This window comes from Labrus mixtus, chromosome 7 (genome assembly GCF_963584025.1).
Source record: "Labrus mixtus chromosome 7, fLabMix1.1, whole genome shotgun sequence".
NCBI lineage: Eukaryota > Metazoa > Chordata > Actinopteri > Labriformes > Labridae > Labrus > Labrus mixtus.
Genome location: NC_083618.1, coordinates 25145112 through 25160575, shown reverse-complemented (window position 1 = coordinate 25160575; position 15464 = coordinate 25145112). Strand labels below are relative to the sequence as shown.

General features: G+C 40.3%; 1 protein-coding gene across 1 annotated transcript; it reads right to left on the bottom strand.

Moving 5' to 3' along the window:
* Nucleotides 1–399: 399 nt before the first annotated feature.
* Nucleotides 400–14993, bottom strand: gxylt2 (glucoside xylosyltransferase 2). Its single transcript, XM_061041369.1, has 7 exons — nt 14567–14993; nt 10809–11004; nt 10168–10299; nt 7941–8192; nt 7640–7763; nt 2763–2935; nt 400–2264 (listed from the first exon to the last, which is right to left on the bottom strand). Exons 1-7 carry the CDS (start codon nt 14896–14898, stop codon nt 2088–2090), a joined length of 1386 nt encoding a protein of 461 aa, XP_060897352.1. The 5' UTR covers nt 14899–14993; the 3' UTR covers nt 400–2087.
* Nucleotides 14994–15464: the final 471 nt, after the last annotated feature.

The following is a 15464-nucleotide window of genomic DNA, read 5'->3' as shown; positions in this document are numbered from 1 at the left end:
TCAACTCATACTCAAAGTGTAAGTGGCCGTAGGCTTGAGCCCTATTGGACTTTTGCTGTGCAAAAGAAAAAAGAGAAAGGAAATTAAAAAGGCAAACTATGTTTCATGTTAACTTCCAGGGTGTGTAACGCACTGAATCTGCACAGTTGTGTTTGTCCTATTAGTTCCAAGAAAAAAAAAAAAGGTCTGAAATTGACTGACATTGGGGCCCCTAAAAGAGTAGTAGCTACAGTATATTATATGCCCCATGTACAGAGGCTGTAGTCTTCGAAGCAAGAACCGAGGTTAAACTCTGACCCTTTACACTTTGCTGAGTGTCATTAACCACTCTCTCATCCCGGTTACCTATTCTATCCACTGATAGAAGCATTAAAAAAGGCTGAAATTAACTGACACACATTGGATTTAAGCCATTTGTATTGCTTTTTTTTATTTTACAATCCCAATAAATTGCCTATGTATATAAGGAAGACTCAGTGCATTGCATTGATACATTTGGAAACATGTTTTACAGCCATATTCAGTTTCCCGTTTAAATCAGATATATAAATCATAACATCATTACATTGAGAGATATTCTGCTAAAAACAAAGAACCCCATGTGTTTATAGCAGACCTAGCGTCAAATTATAAGCTAAGAAAACTCCTTAAACATTGATACGTGTAGCACTCATCTTCTCGTTAACGAGGATCATTTTGACATAGCACATAATTAGCTGTCAATTTTTAAAAGATAGGACTTTTGTTTTCTCTGACAGCTTTGCTAATTTGGAAATGTTAAGTATAACAATTCAACCCTTGATCATTCTAAAAGTGCAATATAACAGTTAATGTATAACATTAAAAAATCCACTTTCCAGGGGAGCCAGTTTGGTCTAGTTGTTAGAGTGTGTGTCCCACGTGCAGAGGCTGTCCTACAGTCCATGAAGCCATCCTGGGTTCCAGCCTGTCTCTCAACATTTGCCAAATGTAATTCCCCACTCTCTTCACCAAGTATTTCACATTCCACTGTTCTATCTTATAAAGGCCCAAATATATATATATAAAAAAAAATACCCACAGTAATAATTACAAATGATTACTGTCAGTGTCTGTCAGATACAGAAGGGGCTTCACTTCGTATTTACAAAGGCACATATTTCAAATTATTTGCATGCAAAACTTTAACCTTATTTATGAGCAGTGGTTAATGAGTCACCTCTTTCAAGTAGTAAGCTTTCCAAAGTCAAAACATTGATTTTGTGTACTGTACACCATGGGCTTGTCAAAACTATGGATACTTGGATACTTTATCAATACCACATTTAAAACAATATGATTTCTGACAATTTTACATTAAATATTAAGAAAATAGCCAAAGCTGTAAATAAAAGGGACAGCCACCGATGGCTGTAACACTTACAAAAAGCCCGTTTAACACATGCACTGCACTCCTCAGAATTCCTTAAATTGTCCAGGGGGGCTGCATACGTGAAAGCAAACAAATTTTTACCCTGCCTTTATCCATCATTTTCATACCAGCCCCCAGTAAAATTTCCCCTAAAAGTTGAGTTAAGCCAATGTGTGAATGCAGAAGGTAATAGGAAAATTCACTGCAAGCCAGTGGATCTGGGTGAAGATGTTTATATCATGCTATAAGTGGGATCTTCGCTCTTTATTGAGAGGCCGCTTCATACTCTTTCTGCCTGACGGTATTTTATTTTCCGCTCTTTTGTTTATATTGTGAATACATCCAACTACATGTAGCATTGGTGCACAGGATGTGGAGGAATGTGTCTTTGGCTTTAAACCATTGGCAAAAGACTGACACCCAGGAATGTCCTTCACATAGCATAATAAAAAAGGATTTGATTACCGGTATTTAAGCAGAGGACAATTTTTCGGTACCTGACCAGCACCATATGAAACTCTGTTGCTAATTACCATTCAGATCACTTGAGGATTAAGAGATTCATCAGACAATTCCAGGATGTGTTGACGAACACTACACAGCACCAACATTGCAATGCGGAAGATACTGGTTTGAGACTCAAACCACAGCAAAATGGTCCTTGTAGTCAGAGAATAATGAGTACATTTCCTATCAGTTATTTGTGTGGTCTCACATGGCGGACCACTTTCTCCTCAAAAACCTTTCTCATGGTCCTTTCTATCTGCTTGAGGAAGACTTGAGGAATCCGGCCACAAAGGGTGTTGACTGTGTCCAGAAATTTGGTCTGGATGGGATAAAAAAGTGACTGGAACATGTTGTCGTCAAATGGAAACTGCAGGAAAAGGGACATGTCCTCTGTCAAACACATGTAAGACAAAATTGTATATAGAAATGAAGGGTGGTGATGTTACGTTATGTATTCATCAAACTTGTGAATAAAGTATAGATAATGAACCAGTCCCTCTTAAGAGGCTTATTTGAAAACTAACCCAGATTGTCAAGAGCAACAAATTGTTTTTTCCCCACAGAGAAAATACGTACAGTGGTACAACTTGAAGGTATGTATGCATGTCGTCTTGTTCAGCCAGAGTTTGTGTGTTGTGGTGATGTGCCACTATGACATTGACTATGTAAATCCTTATTCAGCACTTTAGATTTAGATTTTCCATATCAGGAAAAGCAAAGGTGTAACTACTAACTCAAAGGTGAGTCATACCAGGGTCCTGAAACTGACACAGCTAAATGGAATGCAGCCATCAATATTGTGTTCAGTTGCATCTGTGTTTTAACGCTATAACAAAACAGAATGGAACGAACACACGATACTTACCTCTCGTATTGCATCATAAACTACTTTGAATGCAGGCTGCTTGTCATCATGATACACTCCCCGGTTGCCATGAAGGATAGACACACCCTCCTCTTCAGCCCCTTTACAGTTACTCCCATACATACAGTGATCTGGCCTGTAGTTCCACTGGCAGGAAAAGATGAAGAGACATTCTGGAAAAAACAATAGTGGATACACTGTTGCTCTATACTTCACCAACATTATAACTCAGGTTAAAACAATACCAGTGTTAGGCGAGGATGGAAATTCATTAAGCTTTTAAAAACAATATTTGACTGACAGATCGAAAAGAAAAATAAATAAAATAAATCATATTAATAAGCATATAAACAATAGGTAAAGGGGCGCTGGTAGGTAAGTGGTTAGTTTGTGTGCTAGTTAGTGGGCGGTCTGGGTTTGAATCCAACCTGTGGTTACTTTTTCTGCCTGTCATTTGCCACTCTCTCTCCCGAATTTCCCACTGTCCTGTCTCTCCAATAAAGGCACAATAAAGCCCCCAAAAAACTAATCTTAAAAATAAATTAAAATAACAATAGGTAAAAACATAAAATATATTATAAGGTATTGAGTTAGAAGCTGTCATGTTGCACAGTTGGATTAATATAAATCAAACATGTTTAACACAGTTTCAATTCAGTAATAACAACTGAAAGTAAATAATCAATGTTTTTTTTATGGCTGCTGACGGTAAAATAAGTATATATATATATATATAATACCAGGGACGAAGTGTCTGACCCTCAGAGTGAGAAACAGAGTGGCCACAGGCAGGATGATTTCTTGTGGCATTATATGGTGCATTTTGGGAGAGAGAGTGTAGCAATTAATGTGCTTCTGTGTTTAACCAGTTTTTCATAGAGTAGGTGGAAGACATTGTCAAAGACAGACTTATTATTACTGTAAAAACACAGGTGGTACGTTTTGAATGTCATATGCAAGAACGAGGTGGAGGCAGTGATTTGACACTGACATGGTTTATCTAACCTCACAGTGCGGCTTGACAAGCAGAGGCTTCCTAAGTTTTAGGCAGGTGTAAGGACTCGCAGGATTGAAGTGGAGAGACGCATGCGAAAGAAAGGACAGGATATATTGGACAATGGCAGTAATTTCACCCAATTAATTAATGAACCCACCAGGCCCAACTTAAAGAATCCTTCAAGATCGACTTTGATTGATTTATTGTTCTCAAACAGAAGTGAAAAAATGACTGCAACTGGTGTCTTTGACTTAGGGGTTAGTGATCATTGTCCTATCCCTGTATTAGGGATATGCATCTAAAGAGAACTTCTTCACGTATTTTAGTTTAAAGAAATATGAAACATTTTAATGAACCTGTTTTTATAAATGACCTATTTCAAGATCAAATTAGCCTTAGACTTTTTTTTACTAATAAGTTCCTCTCTGTGGTAAATAAGCATGCACCTTTTAAAAAAGTTAGGGTAAAAAGTAGATGTAGTCCATGGTTTTCCCCTGAACTGTCAGCTGTATTTCTATCAAGAAACAAAGCTTGGTCCTTAGCTAGACGTATGGAAGAGGCGTCCCACTGGGCTTCTTTCAGAGCACTCAGGAATAAGTGCACTTCACTTGTGAGAAAAGCTAAATCAGTTTATGACTTGAATTTGGTCTCTAGCTGCTATTCCAACCCTGCAAAATTCTGGAAGGTGGTAAAATCTAATAATAGCAACGCTGCTGCCTCCCTAACTAATACTCATGTCAGGTTTGACGACTGCTTAGTGAATGATCCTAGTAAGATATGCTCTGCCTTCAATAATCACTTCACAGCGGCCGGTCACATCTCTGAGGATGTGGATAATAGATCACCCGCTCCTAGCATTGACCTTACTCCCACTGACAATGGCTGTATTCCCATTCTAAATCATACTTCTCAGTTTAACTTATCTCCTGTCTCATTCAGTGTAGTTTTAGAGGCTCTTCAAACCTCAGATCCTAAGAAATCTACCGGTGAAGACAAATTGGATCCTCTCTTTCTCCGTCTCTCAGCCTCTCTGATTGCTGAGCAATTAACTCACATTTTTAACCTTTCCATTTCATCAGGAGTAATTCAAAAATGTATGGAAAACCGCTTATGTTACCCCTTTACATAAGAGTGGAGATAAGAGTGACCCTAATAATTATAGGCCAATCTCCAAACTGCCCTGCTTAGCAAAGAGTCTCTCATAAATCACCAACTCAAGGAATTTCTCTCAACAAACTCTGTTTTAAGCCCACATCAGTCTGGATTCAGATCTATGCACAGCACTGTGTCTGCTGTCACGCTAGTGTTGAATGATGTTGTCAATGCCTTGGATAAAAAAAAACCCATTGTGCTGCCATCTTTGTCGACCTCTCCAAAGCATTTGACACTGTTGACCATTCATTGCTTTTGCTAATTCTTGGTTTTAGTCCAAGTGCGTGTGCATGGTTTTTGAACTACGTCACCGACCGACAGCAATCAGTGAACCTGGGAACCATCCACTCTGAGTTTCTTCCAATCACTAAGGGTGTTCCACAAGGTTCAATCTTAGGCCCAGCCCTTTTTACAATTTGTATTAATAAAATGATTCCATTATTATCTAGCGACCATTCACATGCTCACTTACATGCAGATGATACAATATTGTACTGTATTGCTAATTCTGCTCAGCTTTCATGGAGAACCTGCAATATTCCTTTAATGTTCTCCAAGTTGCACTTAACGATATTAAATTGGTTTTAAATGTTCAGAAAACTAAATGTATGTTGTTTTCTAGGGCTAAATGTGAAACTGATAATAACCTTCATATTACCACCCTGCTAGGATCCATTATCGAGAGAGTTAAATATCTCGGTATATGGATAGATGACAGACTAACATTCAAACTTCAGATTGATAATCTTACTGTCAAATTTCGACAAAAGATTGGTTGCCTATATAGAAATAAATCAAATTTCCCTATGTTCTGTCGGAAAAGGATAATTGAAGCAGTTTTTCTCTCAGTTTTGGATTATGGTGATGTGGTCTATAGGCATGCCTCTTCCACTACACTAAAGCCCTTAGATCCTGTTTACCATTCTGCACTTAGATTCATTACAAGTGATAGCTACATGACTCACCACTGCATTCTACATAATTAAGTTGGTTGGCCCTCCCTCACTGAGAGACGCAATAATCACTGGCATATATTTATCTACAAAGCCCTTACCAGAAAGCTTCCATCATATATCACCTCCTTGTTACATCTGAACCCTGGTCCATTTTTAACCTGAGAGAGAGAGAGAGGCTGGTTCTCTAGGTTCCTCATGCCAGTACTGAGCTGGGGAAAACTGCTTTTAGTGTTAGTGCTGCATAGTGCATTTATCCCTTATGGACACTTTGGAAATATTATTTTTAACCGCCCAACACCTGACTGTAACTGTTTTATTTGATTTTAATTACTGACTTATCGTTGCAGTAATTTCAAGCTTTTAAATTATTTTAGTGTATATATTTTATTTTCCTTATTGCTCTTTTATTGATTTTATTTTCTGTAGTAGCTTTATCTAATTTCTCGTTGTTTATCATTTATGAATGTTTTCTCGGCATCTTTGTAAATGAGGGTCACCCTCAATGATCTCTCCGAGAACATAAATAAAGGTTGATGATGATGATGATCCTCTCTATGACATCATTTCAAGCCAGAGAAGTAGCTGCAGTGGACGGCAAATTTCACTGCACTTCAGGACTGACAGGTTCAGGAGATCCTTTGTCCCCACAGCCATTAGGCTTTATAACACACAGGCCAATGGTAGCAGCTCATGACTTGAGCTGTGGGTGGAACGTCACTGCCTGCCCTTTCTCCTTTTTCTCCCTTACACCCTGGGGATTGGTGTAATAATAATAAGTATTTAGGACTGTAAAGACTAAGTATTTATATCATCTGTTAATTTTATCAATGCAGTTTTACATTAACATTTTTGTTTTTACTGTTTGTTCAATGTTTTCACTTGTGAGCTATGGGGTACTCCTGAATTTTCCCCAGTGGATGACTATAGTGTCTGATATATATATATATCTATCTATCTATCTCTCATCCGGTGCCTTAAGGAATGATATTATCTATATGGCTAGAGCATAGATCATAGATTCATTGAGGCATTAATTTAAGGCAGAAATGTTACACCTTGGCAGAATGGCAAAGTAGTCCACATAGTAACATAATACATTAACTATGAATTTAGCTTGATATAGACTGGGTTAATATCAGTGAAATAATTTATGGAGGGATGTTAATAGTGTGAAAGTGCTATTCTGCAAGTGTGCAGACGCTGGGTGGCTGTGGTTCAGTAGTAGAGCTGGCCTTTTGATCCCCAGCTGCAGGGGGTGGCCTGTTGTAATGTCCTTGGGCTAGAAACTGAAACCTAAATGCTCCTGCTGCTGCGTCAGCAACTTTTGAATGTGTATGAATGTGATTGATTATTGCCGATGGACACTTAACATAGCAGCCTTTGCCATCATTGTCTGAATGGGTGACTGTGACATGCAGTTTAAAAAGAACTGAGGCCTGGGTTGAAATCAGGCCTGTGGCTCTTTTTCCGCATGTCATTCCCCACTCTCTCTCTCCCTGATTTGCAACACTATCCAATGTCCTGTCTCTACAATAAAGGCATTAAAAGCCTAAAAAAAAAAAAAAAATGCTTTGAGAAGACTATGAAGCGCTATATAAGCTCAAGTCCATTTACCATTTAGCAATGACTTAGTAGTTGGTAAACCTGGTTACACCTTTAGCTGTCATCCATTGAGCATTTAAGGCTTCTCGCTGGGGGGGGGTCATGATAATATGTGTTGTATGTGTTGTTACCACTGTGGTGCATGACCTCACTTCTAAAAAGGAGTGTACCTGGATTGTAGTGGAAGATAATGTTAAGAAGGTCCTGGTCTCCCCAGGTGATGTGGTTTTTGTACTTCTGATAAAGTGGATGTAGAAGATCCTCCCATGAAAGACCAGTGGGGATCAAACTGTTCTGAAATACAAACAATGTTCAATTGCATTCAAGCTTCAATTACAGCCCACTCAGACAATCAGCTTGTTACTTAAACCAGTGGAAAAATCATTATTCAGACTAGAATAGGGAAATCACAGTTCAGTGTAGAGGTCTATTGATTGAAATGTAATACATTAAATAATGTAATGAGCTTACTTTGAATATTGTTCTGCGGATCCGTGTGAGATTCATTAGCATTACCCCAGAGTTCACCCCTGTGACTCCATAAAAAGGGTGGCGTGCAAAGCGGCTGTACCAGCCAATCTTTGGGACCTCGTGTTCTGGGGCCATTGCTGCCAGCTGGGTGCTGTTAAAGGACTTCAGGAGTCTCCAGATATCGTCCATAGGCCGAAGGAACAGCACATCAGTGTCGACATAAAGTAAAGAGTCCACTTCTTTCAGGATGACCTGGGAGATTGCAATCATTAAAATATTTTCAAAGTACATCATTTTAAGTAAAGAACTGTAATACTCCAAGGATAACTGGAAAAAGAAACCACTGTGCAGTTCTTACTTTGCTGTTGCAGTACATGGCCTGACTTTAACTTCCGTCTTTGTAAGTTTTAAATTGATAACTGTGTGCTGCTCTGTCCCAATTTAACTAGCACAGTGTGAGCTCCCAAGTCAGGCCTAACTATCAGGTTGGTTACATTGTGAGCACATAAATCATCAGCTTCGGTCATGCGCCTTGAAATATTTACTCGAATAGTGGGAGCTGATGATGCCGCCACGACTTTTCCACAATCAACGTCGATGAAGGCCTGGCGCCGAAATGCGTCCAGATTTAAGATGGCACATTTTGCGTGCTGACTTTTGTCTCTTTCTAGTCGTGTTGCGGTCGCGCACCTTTTACTGTGTTTGACTGTCGTGAGTGATCCTGGTTTGCTGTTTTTTGAAGAGATAAGAGAAGGGGATTTAACATCACGCAAGACTAGTTGATTAGAGCTACTGATGTGCTGCCAGCATTGGTTTAAGCATGTTTACATTTGCTAATTTAATTGATCACTAATGCGTTTTGGAGTTATGTTAGTTTTGCTACTTTTTGGTTACATACATAAAGGAAGAATGTGTGACTTTGTACTAAACAGCACTAAACCAAAACAAACTGCTGTTTGGCTGTACCTCTGCTATTCTAAAGCCTCCACTCTCCTTCAGTGGCACACCTCCAACTACCCTCCACTCGCGTTCGCACGTAAATGGTAAATGTACTTGAGCTTATATAAGGCTCTTTTACATTGCATGTCACACCTACCCATTCACACACTGACGGCGGTGGTTGCTAAGTTGTATCATCCATCAGAAGTAACTAATCCATTCATACACCGTCACCGAAACAGCGGGAGCAATGCAGGGGTTAAGTGTCTTGCCCAAGGACACATCAGACATGTTGCCCAGCTCGGGATCGAACCCTCGACCTTCCGGTTGAGAGGCGACAACTCTAGCAACTAAGCCACAGCTGCAAGTAGGAGTTGTGAATAAGCACCATAAATAGGCACCATTAAGCGCAAGCGGCAGACAAAATTGTCCTTTGCTTGAGCTGCAAATGCCAGTGGCCCGCATTGTTTTGTTAGCAGGCTAATATTAGCACACTTTGGTTAACTCATATCTTCATGTGGCTCATAAATTGACAAGGAACGACCGTTGGCGAAGTCACACTGGCAAGTTTTCCGAGTTGTTGCTCCGACTTGAGCAGGTGTTCATGTGCATTTTACAACTCGGAAACTGGTTTTTTCCGACATGTCCGACACCACACGAATGCAGCAATATCCTGCTGCGTTCTCACGTCAGCCCACTCGGACTTGGCTGCGGAAAAAATACTAGGGGTCCGGCTGGAGAAACTCCGGGTGATGTCTGAGCGAAAAATTTGGCCGTTTGCGTTCACATATTACAGCCCCTCCGGGTAATCTCCGCAATTTGTTTTTTAGGAGATTTCCGTTTGTGTGAAAAGGGTTTTAGAGTTTTCTAAATCATCATGGCCTCTTATGAACTCTGATCTATTGACAGTATTAAAAGCCAATCATTTTGTTTCTTTTTGATAATACCAGTTAACGTTAATTTTAACTTCACTTAAATATTAACAGAATTAATGGATTAACTGATATAAAAGTTAGCTGTTAACAGACTTAAATGTTTTATTAACTGTGTATACCTCTGGTAGAATGAAGGCACAACCAGCAGGCGGGTGAAATTTGCGAATGCGGCGAAAACATTTAAATCATCGATAACCACACAGGTTTTGAAATAGAACCATGCAATATTATAAAAAAGGAGGCTAGGAATGCTTTTGAAGCAGGAATGAAAATGATTATTACGCTTTTGTAACACTAAGTAATACAGTTATGCACAACCAGAATACTAGATGAGATTAGTGCTGCAGCCTTACAGGTAGGAAGAGTCTCTGAGCAGCACAGGGCTTGAAGAGCTTCTTCCACTCGTCAGCGTTCCCAACAGAGAAGGTAATGGGGTAGATATTGTACTGGAACTTGGCTAAGGCAGAGCGAGGCCACTGGTTCAACTGTAAGAAAAGCAACAAATCACATACAAAGGAACAGTTTAGCAAGAGAAGTTGGGTGAAGAAGAGCCATTATTAACTACATTTATTCTGAAAGTTATTCACTAATTTTCTGGGCATATCAATATAACTGGTCCTATAAAGGCAGCCAAATCGTTAAAAATGGGACTTGTGGTATTGTGTGGTTATGCATGGAACACCTGCAGTCTTCAGCTGTTCTTTTACCGAATTATCTACATAAAGAAGAAGTTAAATGTACTAAATTCAGGTAAGTGAAAGATGTAGACTCACTATTGCGCTGATCTAAAAACTAACTTTCAGAGAAAAGACGGGGATATTAAACATGAATTGTATTATATCAGAAGTCAGTGTTACTGAAGAAGTATGCATGGAAAATAAACAAAAAAAGAGGAAGGTTTAAGGAAAGGTTTCTGTGATACCACAATATTTCTTGTGCTTTGTGTTACAAAAAATCTGAACTGTGTACATTAGGGCCAGCGGCTCATTCTTACTCTTTCTTTAAACTGTGGGGCCAAAGAGTCTTCAGCGAATATGTGGAACCTGATACTCTTAAGGCTGAACAGGAGGGCTGATTTAAGCATAGTGAGGGTCTCATCCAGACGATTCCCACAAGCCACCACAGCCAGGTGCATGACCTCCTCTGCCTGCGTGTGCTTGGTCACAGTTCGAGCCAAGTTCCTTGGTTTACTGAAAAGGTCAAATGAAAGTCAGATGAGAAAGACTAAACTGTCACAGTCAAAAATTAAGATTTGCAATAGATCAGCTGAACAACAGTGTTGTATTTTTCCCACAGAATTGAACAATAAGACCAAGCGACATGTATTTTTAATTTAACTCTGTGGTAAAACTAAAGGGGTAGAGAGATTATGATTCTTCATGGACCCGTGTTGAAATACAATCCAAAAGGTATCTTTTTCATAGAAATTAAGCCTGAATTTTGTATTGGAGGTCTTCTTAGTATCCAAATAGGCGCTAATGGACAGTTGTGTTCAAAATAAAAAATGTGATTTAAAAAGTGAGTAAAGCTCAAAATCCTTATTATTATTATTATTATTATTATTATTATTATTAGTGTTTTGATGTTTTAATTTGTATTACTATATTCAGCAGGTGGAAGAAATATCTCTCCAGGCCTTTAAACACAGTATCAGCTACACCACTGTGGAGAATAACTCACATAATGCACTCCTGAAAATATCTAAATATCAGGAGGAGGCTCCTGACCCGGCTGTTCACATATGCACCTCACAGCGAGAGACTATCCCCGTCAGACAGGAGGAGCCACAGCCTCCTTCTTTTAGTTATCCTGGACTTAAGACAGCGAGGCGTCAGTTTAAACACACCTTTAGCTGTAATGAAGAGCTAAAGAAATACAGAGTCAAGCCGGTTCAGCCTGCAGCGGAGCACTGTGGTCTGAGCGTGCAGGACCAGCTGACTCTGCTCATAAAGTCAGCAAGCACAGGAGCGGGACTCAATTTACGTTGTTTTCTGTCACAAATCCCTCTTTTAGCCTACGTTACTTTCATTACACACCACCGTGGCCGATAGGTAAAACACACTCACTCAATGCTGTGCAAAACACCCGCATTTAGCGGTTGGCAGATGCTTTTCTCTAACCCTCGTCAGCATCGATTACGTCCTGTCCCTGCATCGATGCATTAATCTTCTAGTCTGCATCGCGATGCATCGATTAAATGATTAATTTCAACAGCCCTAATGTGGACTGTAGAAGCCTCTGCATCTGTGTTTAAGTGCAGCATCCGAGCGAATCTTCAGCACAGCTGGAAACACAGTCACACCACAACGCTCCTAAATAAAATCGGACAATGTAGATATGCTTATCTTCTTGACAATAAACCTCGATGATTAGAGGGTGCAATTTCTTTATGTAATTTGAAACAGAAGTTGTAGGTGTCCTTAATTGATGTAAAAGCAAAATTGAAAATTACATTAATTTACGAGAACAGGAAAGTTAGCTAAAGCAAAACCTAGGTCGGCAACCAGGTTGTGAACGGTGAGTGTGATTGCTGCAACAACGGAATTTTTTATTTGTTTCTTTTTTTCCCAAATACCATGTACCGGGGTAAATGGCAAGACTGTATGGTATTATGAAAAAACGGATTTGAAGGTCGAAACGACAAGAAATGGGTACTGTATCGCACCGAACTGAACAGGACCGCTTGGTGGAAACGGGGCTTTAGATTGTGAAGGATACGAATGTGTAGAAGATCTGCCAAAGCAGAGACTGTAGAATCGGGCTGCAGTGTTCACAGTGTTTCCCCCCACACAGACGATACCTGGGCGGGTCGCCCAAGTACTGTATAAATTGCTGCATGCACAGTTGGGCGAGAGACAGCGGGGGAGAGAGTGTGCGCGATAGAGTGTGGGCGCACGCTCTCTGGACCTCAAGGCACAGCAAAACCAAGATCCGCTTCAGAGAAAGAGAGAGAGAGAGAGAGAGAGAGAGAGAGAGAGAGAGAAGGTCCACTGTCTGTAATGTACAGCTGCTTGCTGAGGACAGAGCGGGAAATCAGGGAGAGAGAGAGAGAGAGAGAGTGGGGAATGACATGCGGGAAAGGAGCCACAGGCTGGATTCAAACCTGGGCTGCCCGCCCGGAAGACCGCGGCCTCCATACTGGGGCGCGCGCACTAACCACTGCGCAACAAGCGCCCCATAAATCAAACCTTATATTAAAATATACCCTAAGATAAGAGTAAGTATGTCGACCTCCTGCTGTCAGTCAGAAGCTCGTTCTCCTCTTGTTCAGTGTGCAGCAGGCAGGTGAGTAGTGAGTAACCATGGGGAAAGTCTTTGTGTAAATCAACGATGTCCCGCCCCCTCTAAGAATACCTCTAAGAGACATCTGTTTTATCACCATGAGGAGAAGCTTGCATGTGTTAAACATAAACATCACCCCTCAGTTCCGATTAGCTCAAGCAATCAAAGGAAAGAAAATGTGCTGTTTCCCTTAGTGAAAGCAGTAAGTCTTAGCATTTTTCAAAGATGTTAGTGTTTCTATATGGCCACTGGTGACCCCGTCAACCCCATCCCCTTATCAGTGCTGAGCACACATGGAGGACTGCGGTTTCTTGAAGAACACAAAGGTTTTTTTTTTCTGGATGTAGAACCTTGATAGCTCAGTCTGAAGAACAGTCTCTTTAATCTCCAGTCAGCCTTTGGCGTAGAACGCATAACCACCTTTCGGCATTGGACCGTGGAGGAAACACTATGCGGCAAGCTGGACTACATAATTGACAAATATCGTCCCATCCTTTAACACAAGTAATAACTGACAAACTCCTTTTTTTTTTTTTAAAGTTCCTGCAATAAGATGATGACTTAACCAGATCATATGAATGGACAGAGAAATCCCTCCTGACTTTAGTTGTTTTCCTCAAACATACATTTTGGAAGATTGTAGGTAAGGCATCAACGTGACCTGACTATTTCAGAATAAATGGTCTTAATGATTAAATGCCTAATAGAACCTCAAGGGTCAAATAATGACGTTTTTCGAGGTCAGGTATCGATCAACCTGTCTAAGGGGTCGATGTTTTGATGTGCAAAAACAACATAACAGCATAACATCCCCCATTATTGAATGAGTCCCTCTTCTCAAATGTAATATTAGAGTAGCCCGTGATTGCAGCAACACGAATCACAGTCCAGAACACAACAGCAAATATAAGTGCTATAAAATATAAGCCACAGCCCGAGGAGACTGTGAGGTCCCGTACAGACACACTACATTCGGACAAACTGTTCTGTCAGTCAAAGGAACTAAATATTGGAATATTCTCCCACTCACAATAAGAGACTCACAAACATATGCAACCTTCACAACACACCTCAAACAATGGATGAAAGAAAACAAAGTCTGTGACCACCTTTAACCTTTGACCTCTATTATTGTCTTGTGTCACTTTTGTATTTGTAATTTGTCTTTCTCTGTTACCTGCCCAGGGACAACAGATGGAAACTAGCACTTCTTCTATAATCTGGCATTTTTACAGCTGTAATTGTTACAGCTGTTCATGAATATGCACTGTCCCTAACAAATAAATAAATAAATAATAATGAACATAAAACGCTGTTAAGCAGATGCATGTTAGAAGTGTCTAACAGAGCAGGCTGTTGTGTCTTCTTTGACAAAATGTTGCAGCATAGTTAACGGTGCTGAAGTGTGTTTGTGAAAACAGGCGTGGAGGAGATGGGCTCTTCAAGAAAAGGGACACAGAACAAACTTACCTCTTAGCCTTTGATCCGGCACCACCACCACCACCACCGATCAGCATGTTCCGGTCCCGCACTCCGAAAGGCTTCTCCAGGCGGACGACGATTCCAACAGGAGGTTTATTTGCCAACTTAAATGCAATGTCAGGTTTCAGCTCAGGAGAAGTTGGGAACGAGAGACCGTCCTTCTCCTCCCCCTCCTCTACAACATCCTCCGCGGCGTTGCCTCTCCAAAAGTACAAAAGTAGGAAAACTCCGAAACACGCAACGACCACAACTATTTTGCCGTGGATCCTCATGTTAGGGTTCGACTTAACCAATGAAGAGGCAGAAATGACTCCACTCATGACGGCGACTGAGGGAAAGCAGTCCGAGTAGACATTTTCGGACCGCTTCCCTCATGCTTTTTCTCGGCAGATGAGGAGACTCTGCGGAGAGAATATCCTCATCATCAATGAAGGAATACAAGAAGAGGGAGGGGTTTTTTCCCCATTATTACCGTAAACCGTGAGTAGCTCATTAAAGCGCAATTGTATTTTGTAATTGTACGGATTACAGTCTAAGAAAAGAGCGTTATTAGGTCAAGTTTGAATTATTTTGTGTATTATTTGTTAGGCGACTGAGGAACATGCACATTTGTAACATTTGCAATCATTTTATGTGTGTTTAAGAATGAGAGAACTAGTAATTTCTATTTGCAAGTATGCCTACGTATTAACTTGAGCTTTTTTCGTCCTAATTATTAGCCAAAAAAGTTGATTCACAACACATCATCTGAAGAAGTTTCAAAATAAACCAGGGGTATTCAATTGGCGGCTCCAACCCGGTCAGCATACCATGAATCCAATTTATGAAAAACAGAATTCGGTACACAGTGTAGGAAACTAGCTTGTGAGTGAGCCATCCAACTTCA

Coding starts and splice junctions, on each gene's coding strand:
- gxylt2 (XM_061041369.1), bottom strand. CDS start 14,898: ATGAGTGGAGTCATTTCTGCCTCTTCATTGGTTAAGTCGAACCCTAAC. Junction 8,193..10,167: donor CTCAGAGACTCTTCCTACCT/GTAAGGCTGCAG, acceptor GCAATCTCCCAG/GTCATCCTGAAAGAAGTGGA. Junction 7,764..7,940: donor TCCGCAGAACAATATTCAAA/GTAAGCTCATTA, acceptor TTTGTATTTCAG/AACAGTTTGATCCCCACTGG.